The sequence below is a fragment of the Pseudoliparis swirei genome, chromosome 22, assembly GCF_029220125.1.
Source record: "Pseudoliparis swirei isolate HS2019 ecotype Mariana Trench chromosome 22, NWPU_hadal_v1, whole genome shotgun sequence".
NCBI classification, from domain to species: domain Eukaryota; kingdom Metazoa; phylum Chordata; class Actinopteri; order Perciformes; family Liparidae; genus Pseudoliparis; species Pseudoliparis swirei.
In genome coordinates this window covers 28,589-49,562 of record NC_079409.1, presented here as the reverse complement: position 1 = coordinate 49,562, position 20,974 = coordinate 28,589, and the positions used below count along the sequence as shown (strand labels likewise).

Here is a 20,974-nt window from a genome sequence, read left to right as displayed (position 1 = left end):
TCCTATGGGTGACGATGCTGTCCGCTCTGCTGTGTCTCAGGTTGTACGTGCAGTGTTTGTGTCTGAGCAGAGAGTGAGCTGGATGAAGTGAGTCTCCAATGATTCTTTTCCGACAGCGCTGCACATACATAGAGTCCATGGACGGAAGTTGTGTCCCTGTGATCCTCTCCGCGGTCCTTATGACTCTTTGCAGAGCCTTCCTCTCTGCCTGTGTGGTGTTTCCATACCACACAGTGATGCCCGCGGTGAGGATGCTCTCTATCAGTCCTCTATAGGCCTGGGTGAGAGGGCGACGGTTCAGACCAGCTTTCCTGAGCATCCTGATGAAATAAAGCCTTTTCTGGGCCTTTTTCACCGTGGCTGTGGTGTGAAGAGTCCAGCTCAGGTCAGATGTCACCTGCATTCCCAGGAATCTGTACCCGTCAGCCCTCTCCACCTCAGTCCCTTTGATGATGAGAGGCTGTAGAGGGGGAGGGTTCTTCCTGAAGTCCAGTATTATTTCCTTGGTCTTGTTTGTGTTGAGGATGAGGTCGTTCTCCTCTCCATAGACCAGGATGTTGTTCACCAGGGTCCTGTAGCCCGACTCATCCCCGCTCCCCTTGATGAGCCCCAGGACGGTGGTGTCATCGGCGTATTTGATGAGGATGGTGTTGTCCTGGGTGGAGGTGCAGTCATGGGTGTACAGGGTGAATAGTTTGGGGCTCAGGCAGCAGCCCTGTGGGGATCCTGTGCTGACTGTGAGCTCGGTGGACACCCGTCCTCCCATTTTCACCACCTGGGGTCTTTCTGTCAGAAAGTCCAGAATCCAGTTGCAGGTTGGAGTTGGGACGCCGAGGTCTGTCAGCTTCTTGATTAGTTTTCCGGCGGATGGTATTAAAGGCAGAACTATAGTCCAGGAAAAGCATTCTGGCATACGTTCTGCGGCTTTCCAGGTGTTGCAGAGTGTGGTGTAGAGCTATTGCTACCGCGTCATCCACTGATCGGTTGGGGCGGTATGCAAACTGGAGGGGGTCGACATTGTCCGGGACCGTGTGGTTGATGTGGGTGAGGACCAGTTTTTCTAGGCACTTCATGGCGACTGGTGTGAGTGCCACTGGCCTGAAGTCATTTAAGGTGGGTGTGTCTGGTTTTTTGGGACTGGTATGATGATGGAGGATTTAAAGATACGGGGAACTACAGCCTGAGATAGTGACAGGTTAAAGATGTCAGCATACACTCCGCTAGTTGTTCCCCACAGACCTTTAGGACTTTGGGGGAACTCCATCAGGTCCCACAGCCTTGTAGGGTTTACCCTCTTCAGGGCCTTCAGGACCTGTGTGTGAGTCACCTGAAAGGCAAAGTCCATGGGGTCACAGGGGGCTTTTGAGGGTGTGTCCGTATTCAGCCTGTCGAACCTGGCATAAAAGTAGTTGAGGCTGTCTGGAAGGGTGGGATCACGGGGGTCTGTGGTTGTTGTGGTTTTCTTGTAGTTAGTGACAGACTGGATCCCCTGCCACATCCTGCGCGTGTTGTGGTTGAGATAGTAGCCTTCAAGTTTTTGGGAGTAAGCCCTCTTTGCTGCTCTGATGGACTTCTGCAGCTCGTACCGGGCTCTCATATACTCCTCTTGGTCTCCTGACTTGAAGGCGTCCCGTCTCTTCCTGATGTTATTTTTTATGTCCCCATTAAACCAGGGTTTTTGGTTGGGGAACATACGCACAGTCCTGGGAGGTGCACATAGGGACGTACACCAGCTGATGTAGTCACTCACAGTCTCTGTGTATTCGTGGATGTCGTTGGTGGCCACTTTGAAGGTGCTCCAGTCTGTGGCCTCAAAGCAGCCCTGAAGGCTAGCCTGTGCCCCATCAGTCCAGGTGTTAAAGGTTCTGACGAGTACTGGCTTTGTCTTGAGCCTTTTGTTGTAGACTGGTTTGAGCCGGATTGCCATGTGGTCAGACTTTCCAAAATGGGGTTTTGGTTCAGCTGAGAAGGCATTCCTGATGTTGCTGTAGCATTGGTCCAGTGTTTTATTTCCTGGTGGGAAGGTCACAAACTGATGCAGTTTGGGCATATTTTTCCGGAGATTGCAGTGATTAAAATCTCCCAGAATAATGACAGCAGCGTCGGGATATGTGTTTTCATGCTCACTGATCATGTCGTGTAGCTCCTTCAGTGCAGCCTCCTCCTTAGCGGAGGGGGGGATATACACAACACTCACAATGATACATTGCAGTTCTCTGGGCAAATAAAATGGTCTTAGCCTCAAAGTCAGATACTCCACATGTTCAGAGCAAGATGTTGATATGATCTTACTGTCGGTACACCAGGATTTTTTGACGAGTGCGGCCGTTCCTCCTCCGCGAGTCTTTCCGCTTTCCACAGCGCATCGGTCCTCTCTGAAGACCGTGTAGCCATCTGGTGTAATTGCCTCGTCGGGTGTTTTCTCCCCCAGCCAGGTTTCACAGAAACACAGTATGGAGCAATCCCGAATGTCCTTCTGCATGGAAATCCGAGCATGTAGCTCGTCCACCTTGTTTTCCAGAGACTGAACATTTGCGAACAGTATGATCGGGAGTGTTAGCCTTCCGATGCTAACCAAGCGCCGGAGCCTTCGGTCAGCTCCTCCCCGTCTGCCGCGCCTCCGCTTAGGCCTGTTGTTATCAGGGTGCCGGCCTAGCATCGAGTCAACATAGCATGTTAGCTCTGGGTAGAGTTGCAGCTCGTAGGGGGAAAAGAGTCCAAAATGACTGCGCTCTCTCAGCTGTAACAGGGTCGCCCGATCATAGCAAAACATTGCACGTTGTGTCTTAGCTTGGCACAAAAAAGTAGTGAGTAGAAAAAGACAAATAAATAAGTTGACTCGGAGAGCTCCGCGACGTCGCCCTCTGTGGAGCGCCATCTTGTAGGTTAGAGGTTAAAGGTTACAGTATGTTAGAGAATTGATATTATTGTTATAAGAATAATAGCAATTAATATTATTATTATATTATACTTATTATAATGTTATTAATATTAATATTATTATTATTATTATTATATTATTAATATTATTATATTATTATTACTCACTACTGGATTATTATTATTATATAATAATAATTATTATTATTATAATTATATTATTATTAAAATATTATTATTACAATATTATTATTGTTATATTATTATATTTGTATTATTATTATATTGTTATTATAATATTATTATTACAATATTATTATATTTGTATTATTATTATTATTATTATTATTATTATTATTATTATATTGGAGTAGATTACACTGGATTGCAGGACATCAAAATGAATTAGGATTATATGAGATTAAACGTCTCAAATCTCTTCAACCCCACGATGAAACGACCACGTCGTCTGCATGTTGATGTTTTAGTGATTAATAAAGTATTAATAAAGCAGCAGTCCGATCCCAAAGACTTCTTCTCTCGCTCCCCTGCAGTCCGGTTTCAGTCCGGCGGTCCTCATGGTTCTGTTGCTGTTTGCAGGACGTCCTGTACGCCTCGGAGACGGCGGCCTGGCTGTACCTGGCCAACCTGGTGGAGGGGACCTACCTGTTCCAGCTCCGGGTGACGGACGCCCGGGGCCGCTGCAGCACGGCCACGGCCACCGTGGAGGTGCGGCCAGGTGGGTGTGGATCGGGTCTGGATCGGGTCTGGACGGCCAGGTGGCCCGCTGAGGCGAGTCCCGCTGAGGCGAGTCCCGCTGAGGCGAGTCCAGCTGAATCCAGCTGAGTCCCGCTAAGGCGAGTCCAGCTGAGACGAGTCCCGCTGAGGCGAGTCTCTGAGGTGAGTCCCGCTGAGTCGAGTCTCTGAGGCGAGTCCCGCTGATGCGAGTCTCTGAGGCGAGTCCCGCTGAGGCGAGTCCTGTTGAGGTGAGTCCCGCTGAGTCGAGTCTCTGAGGTGAGTCCAGCTGAGGCGAGTCCCGCTGAGGCGAGTCCAGCTGAGGCAAGTCTCTGAGGCGAGTCTCTGAGGCGAGTCTCTGAGGTGAGTCTCTGAGGCGAGTCCAGCTGAGGCGAGTCTCTGAGGCGAGTCTCTGAGGCGAGTCCCGCTGAGGCAAGTCTCTGAGGCGAGTCTCTGAGGTGAGTCTCTGAGGTGAGTCTCTGAGGCGAGTCCAGCTGAGGCGAGTCTCTGAGGCGAGTCCCGCTGAGTCGAGTCTCTGAGTCGAGTCTCTGAGTCGAGTCTCTGAGGCGAGTCTCTGAGGCGAGTCTCTGAGGCGAGTCCCGCTGAGGCGAGTCCCGTTGAGGCGAGTCCCGCTGAGTCGAGTCTCTGAGGTGAGTCCAGCTGAGGCGAGTTCCGCTGAGGCGAGTCTCTGAGGCGAGTCCAGCTGAGGCGAGTCCAGCTGAGGCGAGTCTCTGAGGCGAGTCTCTGAGGCGAGTCCCGCTGAGGCGAGTCCAGCTGAGGCGAGTCCAGCTGAGGCGAGTCTCTGAGGCGAGTCTCTGAGGCGAGTCTCTGAGGCGAGTCTCTGAGGCGAGTCTCTGAGGCGAGTCCCGCTGAGGCGAGTCCCGCTGAGGCGAGTCCCGCTGAGGCGAGTCTCTGAGGCGAGTCTCTGAGGTGAGTCTCTGAGGCGAGTCCAGCTGAGGTGAGTCTCTGAAGCGAGTCCAGCTGAGGTGAGTCTCTGAGGCGAGTCAAGCTGAGGCAAGTCTCTGAGGCGAGTCCAGCTGAGGCGAGTCCCTCTGAGGCGAGTCTCTGAGGCGAGTCCAGCTGAGGTGAGTCTCTGAAGCGAGTCCAGCTGAGGTGAGTCTCTGAAGCGAGTCCAGCTGAGGTGAGTCTCTGAGGCGAGTCCAGCTGAGGTGAGTCTCTGAGGCGAGTCAAGCTGAGGCGAGTCCAGCTGAGGCGAGTCTCTGAGGCGAGTCCAGCTGAGGTGAGTCTCTGAAGCGAGTCCAGCTGAGGCGAGTCTCTGAAGCGAGTCCCGCTGAGTCGTCCTGCTGTGTCCGTAGAGCCGGGCGGGGGGCAGCAGGTGGAGCTGGAGATGCTGGTCTCCGTGTCCCAGGTGAGCGTCGCTCAGAGGGACACGCTAGTCCGGCAGCTCGCCGCCCTGATCCACGTCCTGGACCGGGACATCAGGGTCCGGGCGCTGCAGGGACACTCGCACCTCAGGTACCTGATTTACTGACTGGCTTACTCACTGGTTTACTGACTGACTGGTTTACTCACTGGCTTACTGACTGACTGGCTTACTGACTGACTGGTTTACTCACTGGTTTACTGACTGACTTACTGACTGACTGGCTTACTGACTGACTGACTGGTTTACTCGCTGGTTTACTGACTGACTGGCTTACTGACTGACTGGTTTGCTCGCTCGTTTACTGACTGACTTACTGACTGGTTTGCTCACTGGTTTACTGACTGACTGGCTTACTGACTGGTTTACTGACTGGCCTACTGACAAGCTTACTGACTGACTGGTTGACTGACTGAATCGTTTACTCACTGGTTTACTGACTGAATGGTTTTCTCAATGGCTTACTGACTGACTGGTTGACTTACTGACTGGTTTAGTCACTGGTTTACTGACTGACTGGTTTACTGACTGAATGGTTTCCTGACTGGCTTACTAAATGACTCGTTTACTCACTAGCTTACTGACTGACTGGTTTACTGACTGAATGGTTTGCTCACAAGCTTACTGACTGACTGGTTTACTGACTGACTGGTTTACTCACTAACTTACTGACTGACTGGTTTACTCACTAGCTTACTGACTGACTGGTTTACTCACTAGCTTACTGACTGACTGGTTTACTGACTGAATGGTTTCCTGACTGGCTTACTAAATGACTGGTTTACTCACTAGCTTACTGACTGACTGGTTTACTGACTGACTGGTTTACTCACTAGCTTACTGACTGAATGGTTTACTGACTGACTGGTTTACTCACTAGCTTACTGACTGACTGGTTTACTCACTAGCTTACTGACTGACTGGTTTACTGACTGACTGGTTTACTGACTGACTGGTTTACTCACTAGCTTACTGACTGACTGGTTTACTCACGAGCTTACTGACTGACTGGTTTACTGACTGACTGGTTTACTCACTAGCTTACTGACTGAATGGTTTACTGACTGACTGGTTTACTCACTAGCTTACTGACTGACTGGTTTACTCACGAGCTTACTGACTGACTGGTTTACTGACTGACTGGTTTACTCACTAGCTTACTGACTGAATGGTTTACTGACTGAGTGGTTTACTCACTAGCTTACTGACTGACTGGTTTACTGACTGACTGGTTTACTCACTAGCTTACTGACTGACTGGTTTACTGACTGACTGGTTTACTCACTAGCTTACTGACTGACTGACTGGTTTACTCACTAGCTTACTGACTGACTGGTTGATTTACTGACTGGTTTACTGACTGACTGGTTTACTGACTGAATGGTTTCCTGACTGGCTTACTAAATGACTGGTTTACTCACTAGCTTACTGACTGACTAGCTTACTGACTGACTGGTTTACTCACTAGCTTACTGACTGACTGGTTTACTGACTGACTGGTTTACTCACTAGCTTACTGACTGACTGGTTTACTCACTAGCTTACTGACTGACTGGTTTACTGACTGACTGGTTTACTCACTAGCTTACTGACTGACTGGTTTACTGACTGACTGGTTTACTCACTAGCTTACTGACTGACTGGTTTACTGACTGACTGGTTTACTCACTAGCTTACTGACTGACTGGTTTACTGACTGACTGGTTTACTCACTAGCTTACTGACTGACTGGTTTACTCACTAGCTTACTGACTGACTGGTTTACTGACTGACTGGTTTACTCACTAGCTTACTGACTGACTGGTTTACTGACTGAATGGTTTACTCACTAGCTTACTGACTGACTGGTTTACTCACTAGCTTACTGACTGACTGGTTTACTGACTGACTGGTTTACTCACTAGCTTACTGACTGACTGGTTTCCTGACTGACTGGTTTACTCACTAGCTTACTGACTGACTGGTTTACTGACTGACTGGTTGACAGTGTGAGCTTGATGTAATAATTCCATAAAAGTCCTCATGGAGCCCATCTAATAAATACTTTAGTGCCTTAAGACATTTATATAATCACCAAATGTTTAATAATAACAACAACAATAATAACAACAACAACAACCGTAATAATAATAACAACAATAAAAAATAACGATAATAACAATTATACCAATAATAATAACAACAATAATAATAATAATAAATAATAACAACAACAATTATCACAATAATCATACTAATAGTAATAATAACAATAATCAAAATAATAGTAATAATAACAATCATAATAATAACAATAATAACAATAATCAAAATAATAGTAATAATAACAATAATCATAACAATAATAACAATAATACTAATAGTAATAATAACAATAATACTCATAATAGTAATAACAACAATAATAATAGTTATAATAACAATAATCATAATAAATAGTAATAATCGTTTCTGTCTGCAGCACGGTGTTGCGGTTCTCGGTTCGGGGCCCTGCAGGTCCGATCTCTGGCTCCCGGCTGGTGGTTCTGCTCGGGAACCAGCTGCTCCGAGAGAAGAGCGACTACCTGCTGTTCAGGGTCCTGAGAGTCGAGACCGTCTGTGAGTCCAGACCCACCAGAGATCCACAACAGAAACCTGTTCACTGAGGTTCCTTGAAGGCCTCATGTGGATGCCTGTTTCTCAGGGTGCCTGCTGCGCTGCTCGGGCCGGGGCCGCTGTGACCCGGTCACTAAGGCGTGTTCCTGTGACCCGTTCTGGACGGAGAACCTGCTCCGCAGATACGTCGGTGACGGAGAGAGTAACTGTGGTATTTACCATCTGTTAAAGTACTATTCACACTATGACTAGACGTTATCATTAATAACACTATGACTAGACGTTATCATTAATAACACTATGACTAGACGTTATCATCAATAACACTATGACTAGACGTTATCATTAATAACACTGACTAGACGTTATCATTAATAACACTGACTAGACGTTATCATTAATAACACTATGACTAGACGTTATCATTAATAACACTATGACTAGACGTTATCATTAATAACACTATGACTAGACGTTATCATCAATAACACTATGACTAGACGTTATCATTAATAACACTGACTAGACGTTATCATTAATAACACTATGACTAGACGTTATCATTAATAACACTATGACTAGACGTTATCATTAATAGATAAATAGATAGATGTATACTTTATTGATCCCGCAAGCGGGAAATTACAGGCAGATCCAGGAAGATTACAGCATAACACGAGGGAAGAGAGGAGAAAATAAAAAACAACCCCCAGAATATGCCCCTAGAGGGGTACAGTGTGGGAGCAGAAAAACACCTCAGCACAAAAGCACATACATCTAAACAAGACATGCAACGTGAGGAAGGGGGGAGGGGAGGTAAACCAAAGACTGGGTGGTCAAGCTCAGCCGTAGGGGGGCAGAGGGTAACCAGCGTAGACAGGCAGCCAGCCATCTGGCAGCCCGTTAGAGCGCCAGTAGACCACACTGGGGGCATAAAGCAGGCGAAGGCGTGGGATGGGGGTGAGGGTAGTGAATGCATATCAGTGTGTGTAGTGTGTGTGTAGAGTTCGTGAGTGATTGGCCCGGTAAGTCGTCCTCCCCCAGGCCACAACAGACAGAGTTCTCAGTCCGCAAGATGGTCGTTGCCATGGAGATAGCCTTGAAATGTCCTGGGGATACAACAACCACAGGTGTCTGTGGATAGGGGGAAGGGAATGAGAGAGGTTCTCACTTCAGCGATCTTCAGGGGAGTTGTTGTTCCAGTAACGGCCTTGGCCAAGGCCCGTTCTGGTTGAGGGAGCCGAAAGCAGATAAGATTGGGATTGTTTGGTCTTCCAGCAGCTACATCCAATTTGCGCACCTACTATTCCACCACTTTCCTCCCATTTCCCAATAGGATTTCAAATCGATCCAATTTCGTCGGGCAGCCTTCGGGGGCTTTTAACGGCTGTCACCGTTTCCTTAATTTCCGATAAACCAGGGCAACGCCAAATCCAAACAGCAGAAATCCTGTAATCATAGTTCCGAATAGGTAGATGTCATCTACGTCCTCCACGGAAAGGGCTGCTAGGCACACAACACGTCCATCGTGTAACCAGCTGCAACGTCCCGGCAGGACGGGCAGGTTCCCCCGAACCCAAGCTTCTCGTCGAGAAGACGGTGTCAATTTCGTTGAGAGACCAGTTGATCAGATGACCAGTTGATCGGTCCATAGTTTTAGTTCGAAGAGCAATGAGGAGAGAGTCTCTCAAGTATATGACAGACAAGACACGGACGAGAGAAGCCAAGCAGGGAAGGGAAGGTCATGGGGAGGAGAGGGAGAGAAAATGCGACCGCCTTCGTCGAGAGCCAGAGAGAATAATAACACTATGACTAGATGTTATCATTAATAACACTATGACTAGATGTTATCATTAATAACACTATGACTAGACGTTATCATGAATAACACTATGACTAGACGTTATCAATAATAACACTATGACTAGACGTTATCATTAATAACACACTGACTAGACGTTATCATTAATAACACTATGACTAGACGTTATCATGAATAACACTGACTAGACGTTATCATTAATAACACACTGACTAGACGTTCTCATTAATAACACTATGACTAGACGTTATCATTAATAACACTATGACTAGACGTTATCATTAATAACCAAGGGGACCCTTCAGTTGGTGGTGTTGCTGCGGGTGTAACTCTGCTCTTCCTCTCAGAGTGGAGGGTGCTCTTCGTCATCCTCACCAGCTTGGTGCTCATGGTCTTCATCCTGTCCGTCAGCTGGACCTTCATCTGCTGCTGCCGGAGGTGAACACATCGACTCTCCACTTGATTTGGTCAAGGCCAGAATCCACAATGACCAATGTGTGATTCTTGGCTATACAAGCTGTACACAGAGGACAGGGGTGTCCAAACTTTTTGCAACGAGGGCCAATTGTGATAAAGTAAAGACGCCCGGGGGCCAATAGTTCCTTTAGACATTTTTTAAACCACAAAAGTTACATGAAAATACACTGTTATAAAACAATTTATTTTTACTGTCACAATTACTTTTATTTTTTAAATGACAATGTAACCACATATATTATAACCAAGTCTGCCTTTCATTCAGTCAGATAACAATGAAAACGCTGTATTTTGAATACCTTACATTTCTATGAGTTACATAACGTTGCTTAATGAACATTTTAAACAGGAGTTATAAGTAATGCAAAGTGGTCTGTTATCATTCCACTTAAAAACTAATTAATTTTGCCCTCATCTTTTACTAGATCTTTTCAGAAAAGCAATAGTTTGTCACATCTACAGGTTTTTCACTGTTAATGACATGTTACCGTTCAACACACTTCACATTTAGCTGATTGTGGCAGCAATCAACCTGTTTTGCACTGAATACCTTTTCAAGATAATATCAATAAAGTGCAACCTGTGAAAAATTAAACAAAATATGCTCAGATATTTGGGCATAAAGAGTTTTATTGAGTGTTAGTTACACTGCATATCTTTTCAAAATAACAATAATGCGCAACCTTTGAAAAACAAAACCAGTGCAGATATGTGTGAGTCATCCTGTTTTACTCTTTGTGTGATAAAATGGGCTTTCCACTTCACCTCATTTGAAAACGGGGTCGCAGGCTTGATACGGCCACTCTCAATACAGCTCAATGTCGAGCTCTTGTTTTGAAGGGCAACAGCTGGAACGCTGAGGTAACACCTGGCAAGTCGCCAAGAATCTCGTCTGTCGCGCATGCGCAGCGTAACCGGTTAACGCCGTAATGACATGTTTACACGAAAGTAGGCGACAGGCATTTCGCTCTCCTTCCTTCACCTGTTCACACACCTGTCTTGGATCACGAATCAAATCCCTATATAGTCTCCTGCCTCACACACACACCTGGCCAGATTGTTCTTCCTTTTCTATGCCAGACTCTCCAGCACTTGTTTCTAGACGGATGTCCTGTTGTCGACCCTGCCTGTCCCTGGTTAACCCGCTAGTCCGACTCCCCGAGAACCTACCAGCCCTTCGTCCTGTTGATCCTCTGCCTGCCGTTTCCAGAGTGTGAAATATAAGTTTGAAGGATCCCTGGAGTTGAGGGTGCATTTGGGTCTACACACGAGTCGTTACACTCAGTGTCAACTTTTGTCCTTTTTTTTGCCGTCGCCATGGCTAATAGGTTTGGAGAAGGGTTCACGCCACGCAGAGCCAGAAACATGAGAGGAGGAATTACGTCTTTCAAGTTTTTATGATTTATTTATTCTGACAGATCTGGCGGGCCACAAATAACACATTATATGACCGATGTCGCGGGCCGTATGAAATCTGAACGCGGGCCGCCATTGGCCCGCGGGCCGGACTTTGGACACCCCTGACATAGGACATAGCACTCTGACCTTTGACCTCACATTGGATCAGGAACCACTCTCCAAAAACAAAGAAAACGCAAGTTACGTATGTAACTATGGTTCTATGAATCCTGGATGACCGCCAGAGGCGGTGCTTAGCACTGGATATCTTCCGTCTTGCGCATAGCAGGTCGAGTATTAATAACAACAAAGTCACCCGTGACCTCGGATGACCCGCCAACCGGGTATAAGTTCCGGTGTCATCCCGAGATCAGTTCTACGGAATCTTCTCGCGAACTCACGAGATTCCGAGTGACTAAGAACTCTGGCGGTCATCCAGGATTCATAGAACCATAGTTACATACGTAACTTGCGTTCTATTTCATCCTTCCTGACCGCCAGAGGCGGTGCTTAGCACTGGATGACTTATACCAACAGAGTCACGAGGAATCCCAAGGAAACTACCTCATATGACTCAAGCAGAGGATCTGGACCACCTGCAATGCATGGAGGGTGTTCCCGTTCACTCTGTAGTCTCTGGTGAATGTGCGCAACGATGCCCCTGAGGCTGTTGCATACATATGCACCCATATTCCCCACGGGCATACCTCTTTGGGTCGCCCGTGATGTGGGAACGCCGTTGGTAGAACAACACCCTGCTCTGGATGGCAGAGCACGGACGTTCACCACATCTGCACAGGCAATGGCCTCCACTATCTAGTGGAACAGGCACTGTTCTGCAGTGGCATAGCCCTTCTTAGATCCACCCTAACTGATTAGTTTATGGTGGTCAAGCTGTGCAGGCTGGACAGGCTGGTTGAGACCCGAGCGTGCCAGCACCTTTGGGGGAAGCCACTGCTTTAGGCCGCAGTGTGACACCCGAGCCCTCTGAGTTCCCCTCAGACAAGGCTCATTGACCGACAGGGCGTGTAGCTTGCCTACTTGCTCTGCCGCAGTTATGGCAAGGATGAAAGGTCTTTGCCGACAGCAACCACAGCTCTGCCTCTGCCAAGGGTTCGAAGGGAGGCATAGGGTGTCCAGTACCCGGCAAGTCCCTGGAGGAGCCCTCGGGGCTCAGGGGATAGTCACTGAGGCCCTCCTTATGAAGAGGGACACCAGCTTGTGGCTATTCCGCATCATTGTCGGCTTTAGCATGCTGCCCTGAAATGGCAGCTATGTAGGCCCTCAGGATAGAGGCAGACCTGCCCTTAACTAGAAGGGATGACGGAGGCGTGAGTACCGTAGGCACGAGGCACCGTACTGGGTCCCTCCGTCCGCTGGTCGGGAAGCGGCTTCGGTCTGCACGTCTCGTAGACGGATGGCACTCCGGCATTTAGAATAGTCCTTTGGACTGATTCTGTTCAGCTGCTTCTGCTCTCCTGCGGCCAAGCCCTTTGTTGGGCACGGCCGGGATCGGGATGGCAGGTCCCACCATCTAGCTGTGCTAGGGGTCCCGCATGTCAGCGAGGCACAGCGAAGTCTGTGCAGCCAGGGGAACCAAGTCCTGGCTGGACGCAAGGGGGCCACCAGCAAAATTCGGTGGCCCTGTTGAAGACCCCAAGTAGTTGGCAAGATCAGCGGAAATGTGGGGAACGCCCTGGTTCCGTTCTCCTGGTCGCTACCTCGCCCGACAATTGGTCAGGTGAAGGGTTACCGGAGTAAGAAAATCAGAAGGGCACGGAGCTTCAGCAGCTCTGCTGCCCTAGAGGCCCCTGGAGGTTCAAGCCAACACGTGGTTGAGGCGATGTCTCGCCCAACAAGTACATATTCCCTCCCAAGTATGGCAGGAACTGTTTGAGCGCTAGGTGCATGGCCTGTGGCTCCAGACCCAAGTGTCGCGAATAGACTGTCCTCTGGAAGTCCTGTACCGCCAGACTGCGCCCCACTTCGAGAGGCGGGAGTCTGCTGTGGCGACCTCCCGGTGGGGCGGACCCCTTCCCTGGGGATACCCTCTGACGGGTATGCTCTCACCCTCTACGGGGATAGAGCCGAGGGCACCACTGTGACCCCATCTTGTGCCTGTGGCCCCTGGTGAAGGCTGTTAGGCCCTCCATGCGAAGGGCGCCGCGACAGCAGCCCAAGCATTTGCCCCATAGGCAAGGAAAAAAGGGATAGAAGACCACTGCCTGCCCCCTCAGAGAGTACCTACCTGCTTGAGTGACAGGCAGGCCCACTTAGTGGCTGCATCTAGAGCTATACCAATGAAGGTTATGCTCCGAGAATGGCTCAGAAAACTCTTTATGTTCACGAAGGCCCAACCGGGCAGCGTGAGAAAGAGTGTAAGACAGCTGATGCAGCTGTCAATTTACCCGATAGGCAAGAAGAGAGGATAAAAGACAGCCATCTGCCCCTCAGAGAGAAAGGCTGCAGAGGATGCTGTCCACCTGTCTGAGTGACGGCCAGGCCCGCTTAGTGGCTGCATCTAGAGCTACACCAATAAAGGTTATGCTCTGAGAATGGCTCAGACAGTTGTTTGTTCACGAAGGCCCAACCGGGCGGCGTGAGAGAGTGCAAGTAATGCACTGTGTGGCCCTAAACGGGTATGGCGCACATATCAGCTAGATCGTCCAGGATGGCAGTTTCCTCACGCCCTGGTGATTGCAGGGCGGCAGTAATGCCCTTTTGTAGAAACTCCTGGGGAAGTCCACATGGAAGAAGCCTGGGAATAACGGCTTTGGAAAGCATAACAGAGCAACCGTCTGTGAAGCATTCTAGGGGCCTGACAAAAGGCCTCCCTTAAGTCGACAGACATGAGCCGATCTCCTCTGGAGACCACACGAAGGATGTCTGCTGGGCTCAGCCTGAGACAAGTCAAGACGTGGCGCCCCCGAGTCTGCGGGGTGTGGACACGGTCCTGCGAAGACCAGATAACTGCTGCCTGGTCTAACCGGCTTGCACCGTGCGCTGCTGCGCCTGTAGAGCAGGTCCCCTGATTTCACTGAGACAGTAGGGAGGTTGTTCCTACATGCCTCCGACAAGGGTACCTGCGCCGGCCAAACAGCTGGTCTGAACCCTGGAGAGCATTAGGCGCCTAGGTTCTCTTGACGTAAGTGCACATGCCTGCAGCGAAGCATCACTGAGGCTGTAGTCAAGTATGACATATGAGGGGGAGTTGCCGTGTAGTAAGCACGGTAAAATGGTCACCTGAGAACCGACTGGGCTCGAGGGCACCGGTCATCCGGCCTCGGAGTCCCCTTGGGGAAAAAACCGATGGATGCGATAGTCAGCTCAATGGACGGCATGGGACGAAGGCCACATTTGGCCATATCCTGCATGGACGCCGGGGTTCGGTGATCTATCGTAAGATGGCAACCCCTCAGATAGTCTCTGGAGGGGAGACTGAAAAGGTGGCAGGGCCGGGAATGCCCCTGAAGAATGCACTAGCGTGCGTGGGGTTCCGGCTGCTGTATATCCAGCAGTTCCTGTGCCCTGCGAATGACGAACCCGATGGGGCCGTCGACTGCCCCCTACAAGGGGCTATGGCCTGAGGAATGGGAACCAGGCCCAGAAGCGTGGGTGGGGCGCTTGTCCCCGTCCTCCAGTAAGGAGATTGGTGGACACTGCCACTGGGATGTCCTCCCTTGGGAATGGATCAGCCGTGGGTGGATCTGATGCTTCAGTCCTCCCTGCACTAGGGTGGCGACTTATCTGAGCTAGTTCTGCGGTCAGCAGACCTACTCTATAAGCTAGCCTGCCCGATTGCACTGCTAGGGGAGCCCCTGCGGCTCCTAGCCGGCACTTGTAACTGGTTGGCTGGCCTGGAGCTGACCTGACCTGTCTGTTGGGGTCTTAGCAGGAGCTAGAGCGAGCGCACTCCGCTACTGCAGCGCAGGTCCTGTGGAGCAGGACAGAGACAGTCCGTCTAGTGAGGGGAGAGCGTAACGCTGCCCTCACTGTACAGTAGCTGTAGCTGCTGGGGGTCGCAACAGTAGCACTCCGCTACTGTGGCCCAGGTCCTGTGGAGCAGGACGGAGACAGCCCGTCTAGTGAGGGTATCAGCCACCACTGGCCTCACTAGTACGGTAGCTGTAGCAGCTAGGGTCGCAGTAGTAGCACTCCGCTACTGTGGCCCAGGTCCTGTAGGACAGGACGGAGACAGCCCGTCTAGGAGGGTAGAGCGCGGACGCTGGCCTCGCTAGTACGGTAGCTGTAGCAGCTAGGGTCGCAGCAGTAGCACTCCGCTACTGTGGCCCAGGTCCTGTGGAGCAGGACGGAGACAGTCCGTCTAGTGAAGTGAGGGCGTCCCAAAAACACCACTGTCCTCACTAGCACGGTAGCTGTGGCTGCTGGGGGTCGCAGCAGTAGCACTCAGCTACTGTGGCCCAGGTCCTGTGGAGCAGGACGGAGACAGCCCGTCTAGCGAGGGTAGAGCGCGGACGCTGGCCTCGCTAGTACGGTAGCTGTAGCAGCTAGGGTCGCAGCAGTAGCACCCGCTACTGTGGCCCAGGTGTTGAGGAGCAGGACGGAGACAGCCCGTCTAGCGAGGGTAGAGCGCGGACGCTGGCCTCGCTAGTACGGTAGCTGTAGCAGCCAGGGTCGCAGCAGTAGCACTCCGCTACTGTGGCCCAGGTCCTGAGGAGCAGGACGGAGACAGCCCGTCTAGCGAGGGTAGAGCGCGGACGCTGGCCTCGCTAGTACGGTAGCTGTAGCAGCTAGGGTCGCAGCAGTAGCACTCCGCTACTGTGGCCCAGGTCCTGTCGAGCAGGACAGAGACAGTCCGTCTAGAGCGAGGACACCTCTTCAATACAGTAGCTGTGATTACTGGTGTCCAATCAGTAAATTTAAGCGAGAGCACTCTGTTACTGTGGAAACGGGTTCCGTGGAGACAGTTTAGAAAGCGGTCTAGAGAACAGCCTCTCTCTTAGAGAGAGGAAGTGAGGACACGCTTGACTAGTACAATAGCTGTAATTACAAGCATCCCACGAGTAGCCTGGGCGAAAGCCTGTGCTACGGGGGAGCAGGTCCTGTGAAAACAGTCGTAGTGAAAAGGCAGGTATCGTCGAGGACCCTCTCCACTAGTATGGCAACTGTACTTACTGGTGCCTCCCAGTAAGCCTGAGCGAGAGCTCTGCGCTACTGTAGACGCTGATCCTGTGAACACGGGTCAGAACCCAGCATGTCTAGTGAGAGAGTGAGGACACACTTCACTCATCTGGTAGCTGTCAGCATTAGCGTGGCATTAGTTGGCCTGAGTGGAGACGCTCTGCTAGCTGCAACAGCGGCCCCTCGACGGACCGCCGTAGAGAAAACGCAACGTCCTCCTCCGAGGAGGAGAGCTCGTCGCAGCCTCTGGAGGGCGACGGATCGCAACTCCGACCATTTTGTCACAAGGCTCCCCGCGACGAGCTTCAGTTAAACTTCAGCCTTAGCTGATGCCTGCGTTTGCGAGAAGATGAAAAAGAACTGATCTCGGGATGACACCGGAACTTATACCCGGTGGGCGGGTCATCCGAGGTCACGGGTGACTTTGTTGTTATTAATACTCGACCTGCTATGCGCAAGACGGAAGATATCCAGTGCTAAGCACCGCCTCTGGCGGTCAGGAAGGATGAAATAGAACCATTGGAGGGGGAAAAAGGGAAGAGCCCTTCAAGAGTGCCACAGAGCAGGACCCTCTCCAGGATGGACAGAACAATAGACCCCAACCTTTTCCTGACGAGGATACATCACACGTCATGTCGCCAACACTTTGACAACAGACAAGTGGATTACATTACAGAACTTTCTTATGACCAATACGTGTATTACAATACATTACATTACAATGTAATGATGTAACAATAAGTGGATTAAACTACGAGAACAAACTCAGAACAAGAAAACAGAAAGAAATGTTTCCACAAGAAAGTTAAACTACAAAAGTACCACAAGTAATACCACAAGTAATACAATGAGAAATACCACGAGTAATACAACGAGTACTACCACGAGTACTACCACGAGTAATACAACGAGTAATACAACGAGTACTACCACGAGTAATACAACGAGTAATACAACGAGTACTACCACGAGTAATACAACGAGTACTACCACGAGTAATACAACAAGTACTACCACGAGTAATACAACGAGTAATACAACGAGTAATACAACGAGTAATACCACGAGTAATACCACGAGTAATACAATGAGTAATACCACGAGTAATACCACGAGTAATACCACGAGTAATACCACGAGTAACACAACGAGTAACACAACGAGTAACACCACGAGTAACACCACGAGTAACACAACGAGTAACACAACGAGTAACACCACGAGTAACACCACGGGTAACACAACGGGTAATACCACGGGTAATACCACGAGTAATACCACGAGTAATACCACGAGTAACACAACGAGTAACACAACGAGTAACACGAGTAATACCACGAGTAACACAAGGAGTAACACAACGAGTAATACCACGGGTAACACCACGAGTAATACAACGAGTAATACCACGGGTAATACAACGGGTAATACAACGGGTAATACCACGGGTAATACCACGAGTAATACAACGAGTAATACAACGAGTAATACCACGAGTAATACCACGAGTAATACCACGAGTAACACGAGTAACACGAGTAATACAACGAGTAACACGAGTAATACCACGAGTAATACCACGAGTAATACCACGAGTAATACAACGAGTAATACTACGGGTAATACCACGGGTAATACCACGGGTAATACCACGAGTAATACCACGAGTAATACACGAGTAATACCACGAGTAATACCACGAGTAATACCACGAGTAATACAATGAGTAACACCACGAGTAATACCACGAGTAACACGAGTAACACCACGAGTAATACCACGAGTAACACAACGAGTAACACAACGAGTAACCCAACGAGTAACCCAACGAGTAACACCACGAGTAATACCACGAGTAACACAACGAGTAACACAATGAGTAATACCACGAGTAACACAACGAGTAATACGAGTAATACCACGAGTAACACAACGAGTAATACGAGTAATACCACGAGTAATACCATGACGAGGTCGGGTCGTGGGTGCAAAGCCGTCCTTGAGATGTTCTCCAGGGGGACTTAAAGGTCAAGTCCTGATCCAGGAGAACAGAGGTCCTCTACAGGGTGTTGGTGCCAGGGCGATGTGGTCTACAGAAACCACTTCACCTGACCTCTGAGCTGCTCAGGCAATAACTTCAGTTTGTCAGTTTCATTTCAAGAAGTTTCAGCTCCTCATGTTTTATGTCTTGAAGACATCTTGAAGTCCAGAGAGCTGGTTGGTCTCCTCTGGTTGACCAGAGAGATGATGATGATGATGATGGTGATGATGATGATGGTTGGTCTCCTCTGGTTGGTCAGAGATATGATGATGATGATGATGATGGTTGGTCTCCTCTGGTTGATCACAGATATGATTATGATGATGATGATGGTTGGTCTCCTCTGATTGATCAGAGATATGATGATGGTGATGATGATGAAGATGATGATGATGGTTGGTCTCCTCTGGTTGATCAGATATAATTGAGGATCATCTGCAGAACAATGAAATTTTATGGAGTGTTTTTGATGATATGAACCAAAGGAAGCATGAATCAGGTCAATGAGAGTGGCCCCAGCACAGAACCTTGTGGAACTCCGTGACTAACGGTGGTGGTCGTCGAGGCTTCATCGCTTACATAGCGACCTCTGCTTATTGAGGATGCTGAACTTCCTGTTTGTGTCCATTATCTTCAGGAGGAGACAGACCAGAGTGAGGAAGAAAACCAAATACACCATCCTGGACAACATGGACGACCAGGAGAGGGTGGAGCTCCGACCTAAATTCAGTGAGTCCCTTCACTCAGATTCTAATTGGTCCTGATAGTACGGTGGCCCTGAGAGCTCAAAGCCAGTAAAGAGACCACTGCCACGTCCAGACCAGGGGCGGACTGGCCATAGGGGATACCGGGGAAATCCCCGGTAGGCCGACAGGGTTGGGGCCGGCCCACCTCCGTCATCAACCGGCCCTCCCTCTGACCTGGCTAAATTCTATGCTTTACAGAACACGTTAAATTCCTCTAATACCTAAAGTTAATAAATCACTGACTGACTTTTATACTCCTGCTCGCGAAGTGTACTCACACTCATGGTTTCCAACACCCAGCATGCAACACTACTGATCGCGAGCTGTGTTCACACTCGTCATGGTTTGGATGTTGCTGTCAGGTTTTTAGAGCTTTCAGGATATTCTGCCTTGATTTTAATCCAGAACTCCGGCAGAGTTGAAAAGTACGTTGAAGTTTCATGTTTGTGGTAAAGTTATCACGTAGCCTCTTGACATGTGTCAAGAGTAAGAGGCTCAGACGCACAGACGGATGTATCCGGTCATTTTTCAAAATAAAACACATTTCCGGCCTTGATATATACATATATTTTTTTCCTTCTTTCTTTGCTGCCCGGTACCAAGCGTCACTCGCTCGCAGACAAAGCCGTTTTTGAGCGTGATTCGACAGCATGGCACCAACACGTAAATCCTTTAAAGGTGGAGCTGAAAAGCTCAGGGAGAAAAAGAAGAGATGTCTGGAGGAAGGTGCCTCAAAATATTTTAAAATCTCTGATTTGTTTGGAAAGCCACCGCCTTTGAATTTGGTGGAGCCAAATGTTATTAAAAACAACATATATGATGTAATTTCTTTGTAATCATCCAAAATAATGTTCTGGGTGTGGGTATATATTTCCAAGTAGGCCACTGACTGGTCGATACGTGCGATGCAACGCGTCGTGTATTGAGTGGGCCGGTCTGACAGTAACTCCCGGGCCACTTTTTTCCCCCAGTCTGCCCCTGGTCCAGACCCTAACCCCTAACCCCTAACCCTAGCCCCTACTCATAACCCTAGCCCCTACTCCTAACCCCTACCCCATAAGGTAAGGTACACCTAAGCTTAACCTTAACCACTCCCCCTTTCAACAAAAAGGAATATACACCTAACCTGTACTTTTACCCTAACCTTGGCCACTCACCCTAGCCCTAACCCTAACCTTGGCCACTCCCCTTTACAACATAAGGTAATGTACACCCAAACTTAACCTTAACCACTTCCCCTTTCAACACAAACTGGCCCCAACTTCCCCCCGGCCACAAACTGTTCACCCTTCTACCGTCAGGCAGGCGATACCGCAGTATCAAGTGCCGCACAAACAGACTGAGGGACAGCTTCTTCAGTCAGGCCATCAGGCTGCTGAACAAGGACTGAGACCCTCATTAACACTACACCAGAACATATTTTGTGAATATCTATGGCCATGGTGTATATTTTATTACATTGTTTTATATATATATATATATTGTATATATATATTGTATATATATACATATATATATATATTGTCTCAAAAAAGTGTATATTTTATTACATTGTTTTATATATATATATTGTCATGATGTATATTATATTACATTGTTTTATATATATATATTGTTAATACTTTCTTCTTTTTTGTGTGTGGATATTGTATAGTTTATTCTCATTCTTATTCTTTTTTTAGTCTGCTACTGCTGTCGGGTGTTTTGCACATAAGAATTTCACAAACCGATTATACTTGTATAAAAGGGGATGT

General features: G+C 48.8%; 1 protein-coding gene across 7 annotated transcripts in view; it reads left to right on the top strand.

Moving 5' to 3' along the window:
- Window positions 1–20,974, top strand: part of kiaa0319 (KIAA0319 ortholog) — a 37,158-nt gene that overhangs the window by 14,319 nt on the left and 1,865 nt on the right. For all 7 annotated transcript variants that reach the window (XR_008835394.1, XR_008835395.1, XM_056443792.1 and 4 more), the window contains 6 exons: window positions 3,481–3,619; window positions 4,932–5,091; window positions 7,461–7,597; window positions 7,683–7,805; window positions 9,764–9,854; window positions 19,112–19,203. Coding sequence is in view for 5 of the 7 variants with exons in the window: in XM_056443792.1 (XP_056299767.1) it covers window positions 3,481–3,619; window positions 4,932–5,091; window positions 7,461–7,597; window positions 7,683–7,805; window positions 9,764–9,854; window positions 19,112–19,203 (742 nt within the window). In the remaining 2 variants the exon portion in view is untranslated. The remainder of the gene's footprint in view (window positions 1–3,480; window positions 3,620–4,931; window positions 5,092–7,460; window positions 7,598–7,682; window positions 7,806–9,763; window positions 9,855–19,111; window positions 19,204–20,974) is intronic.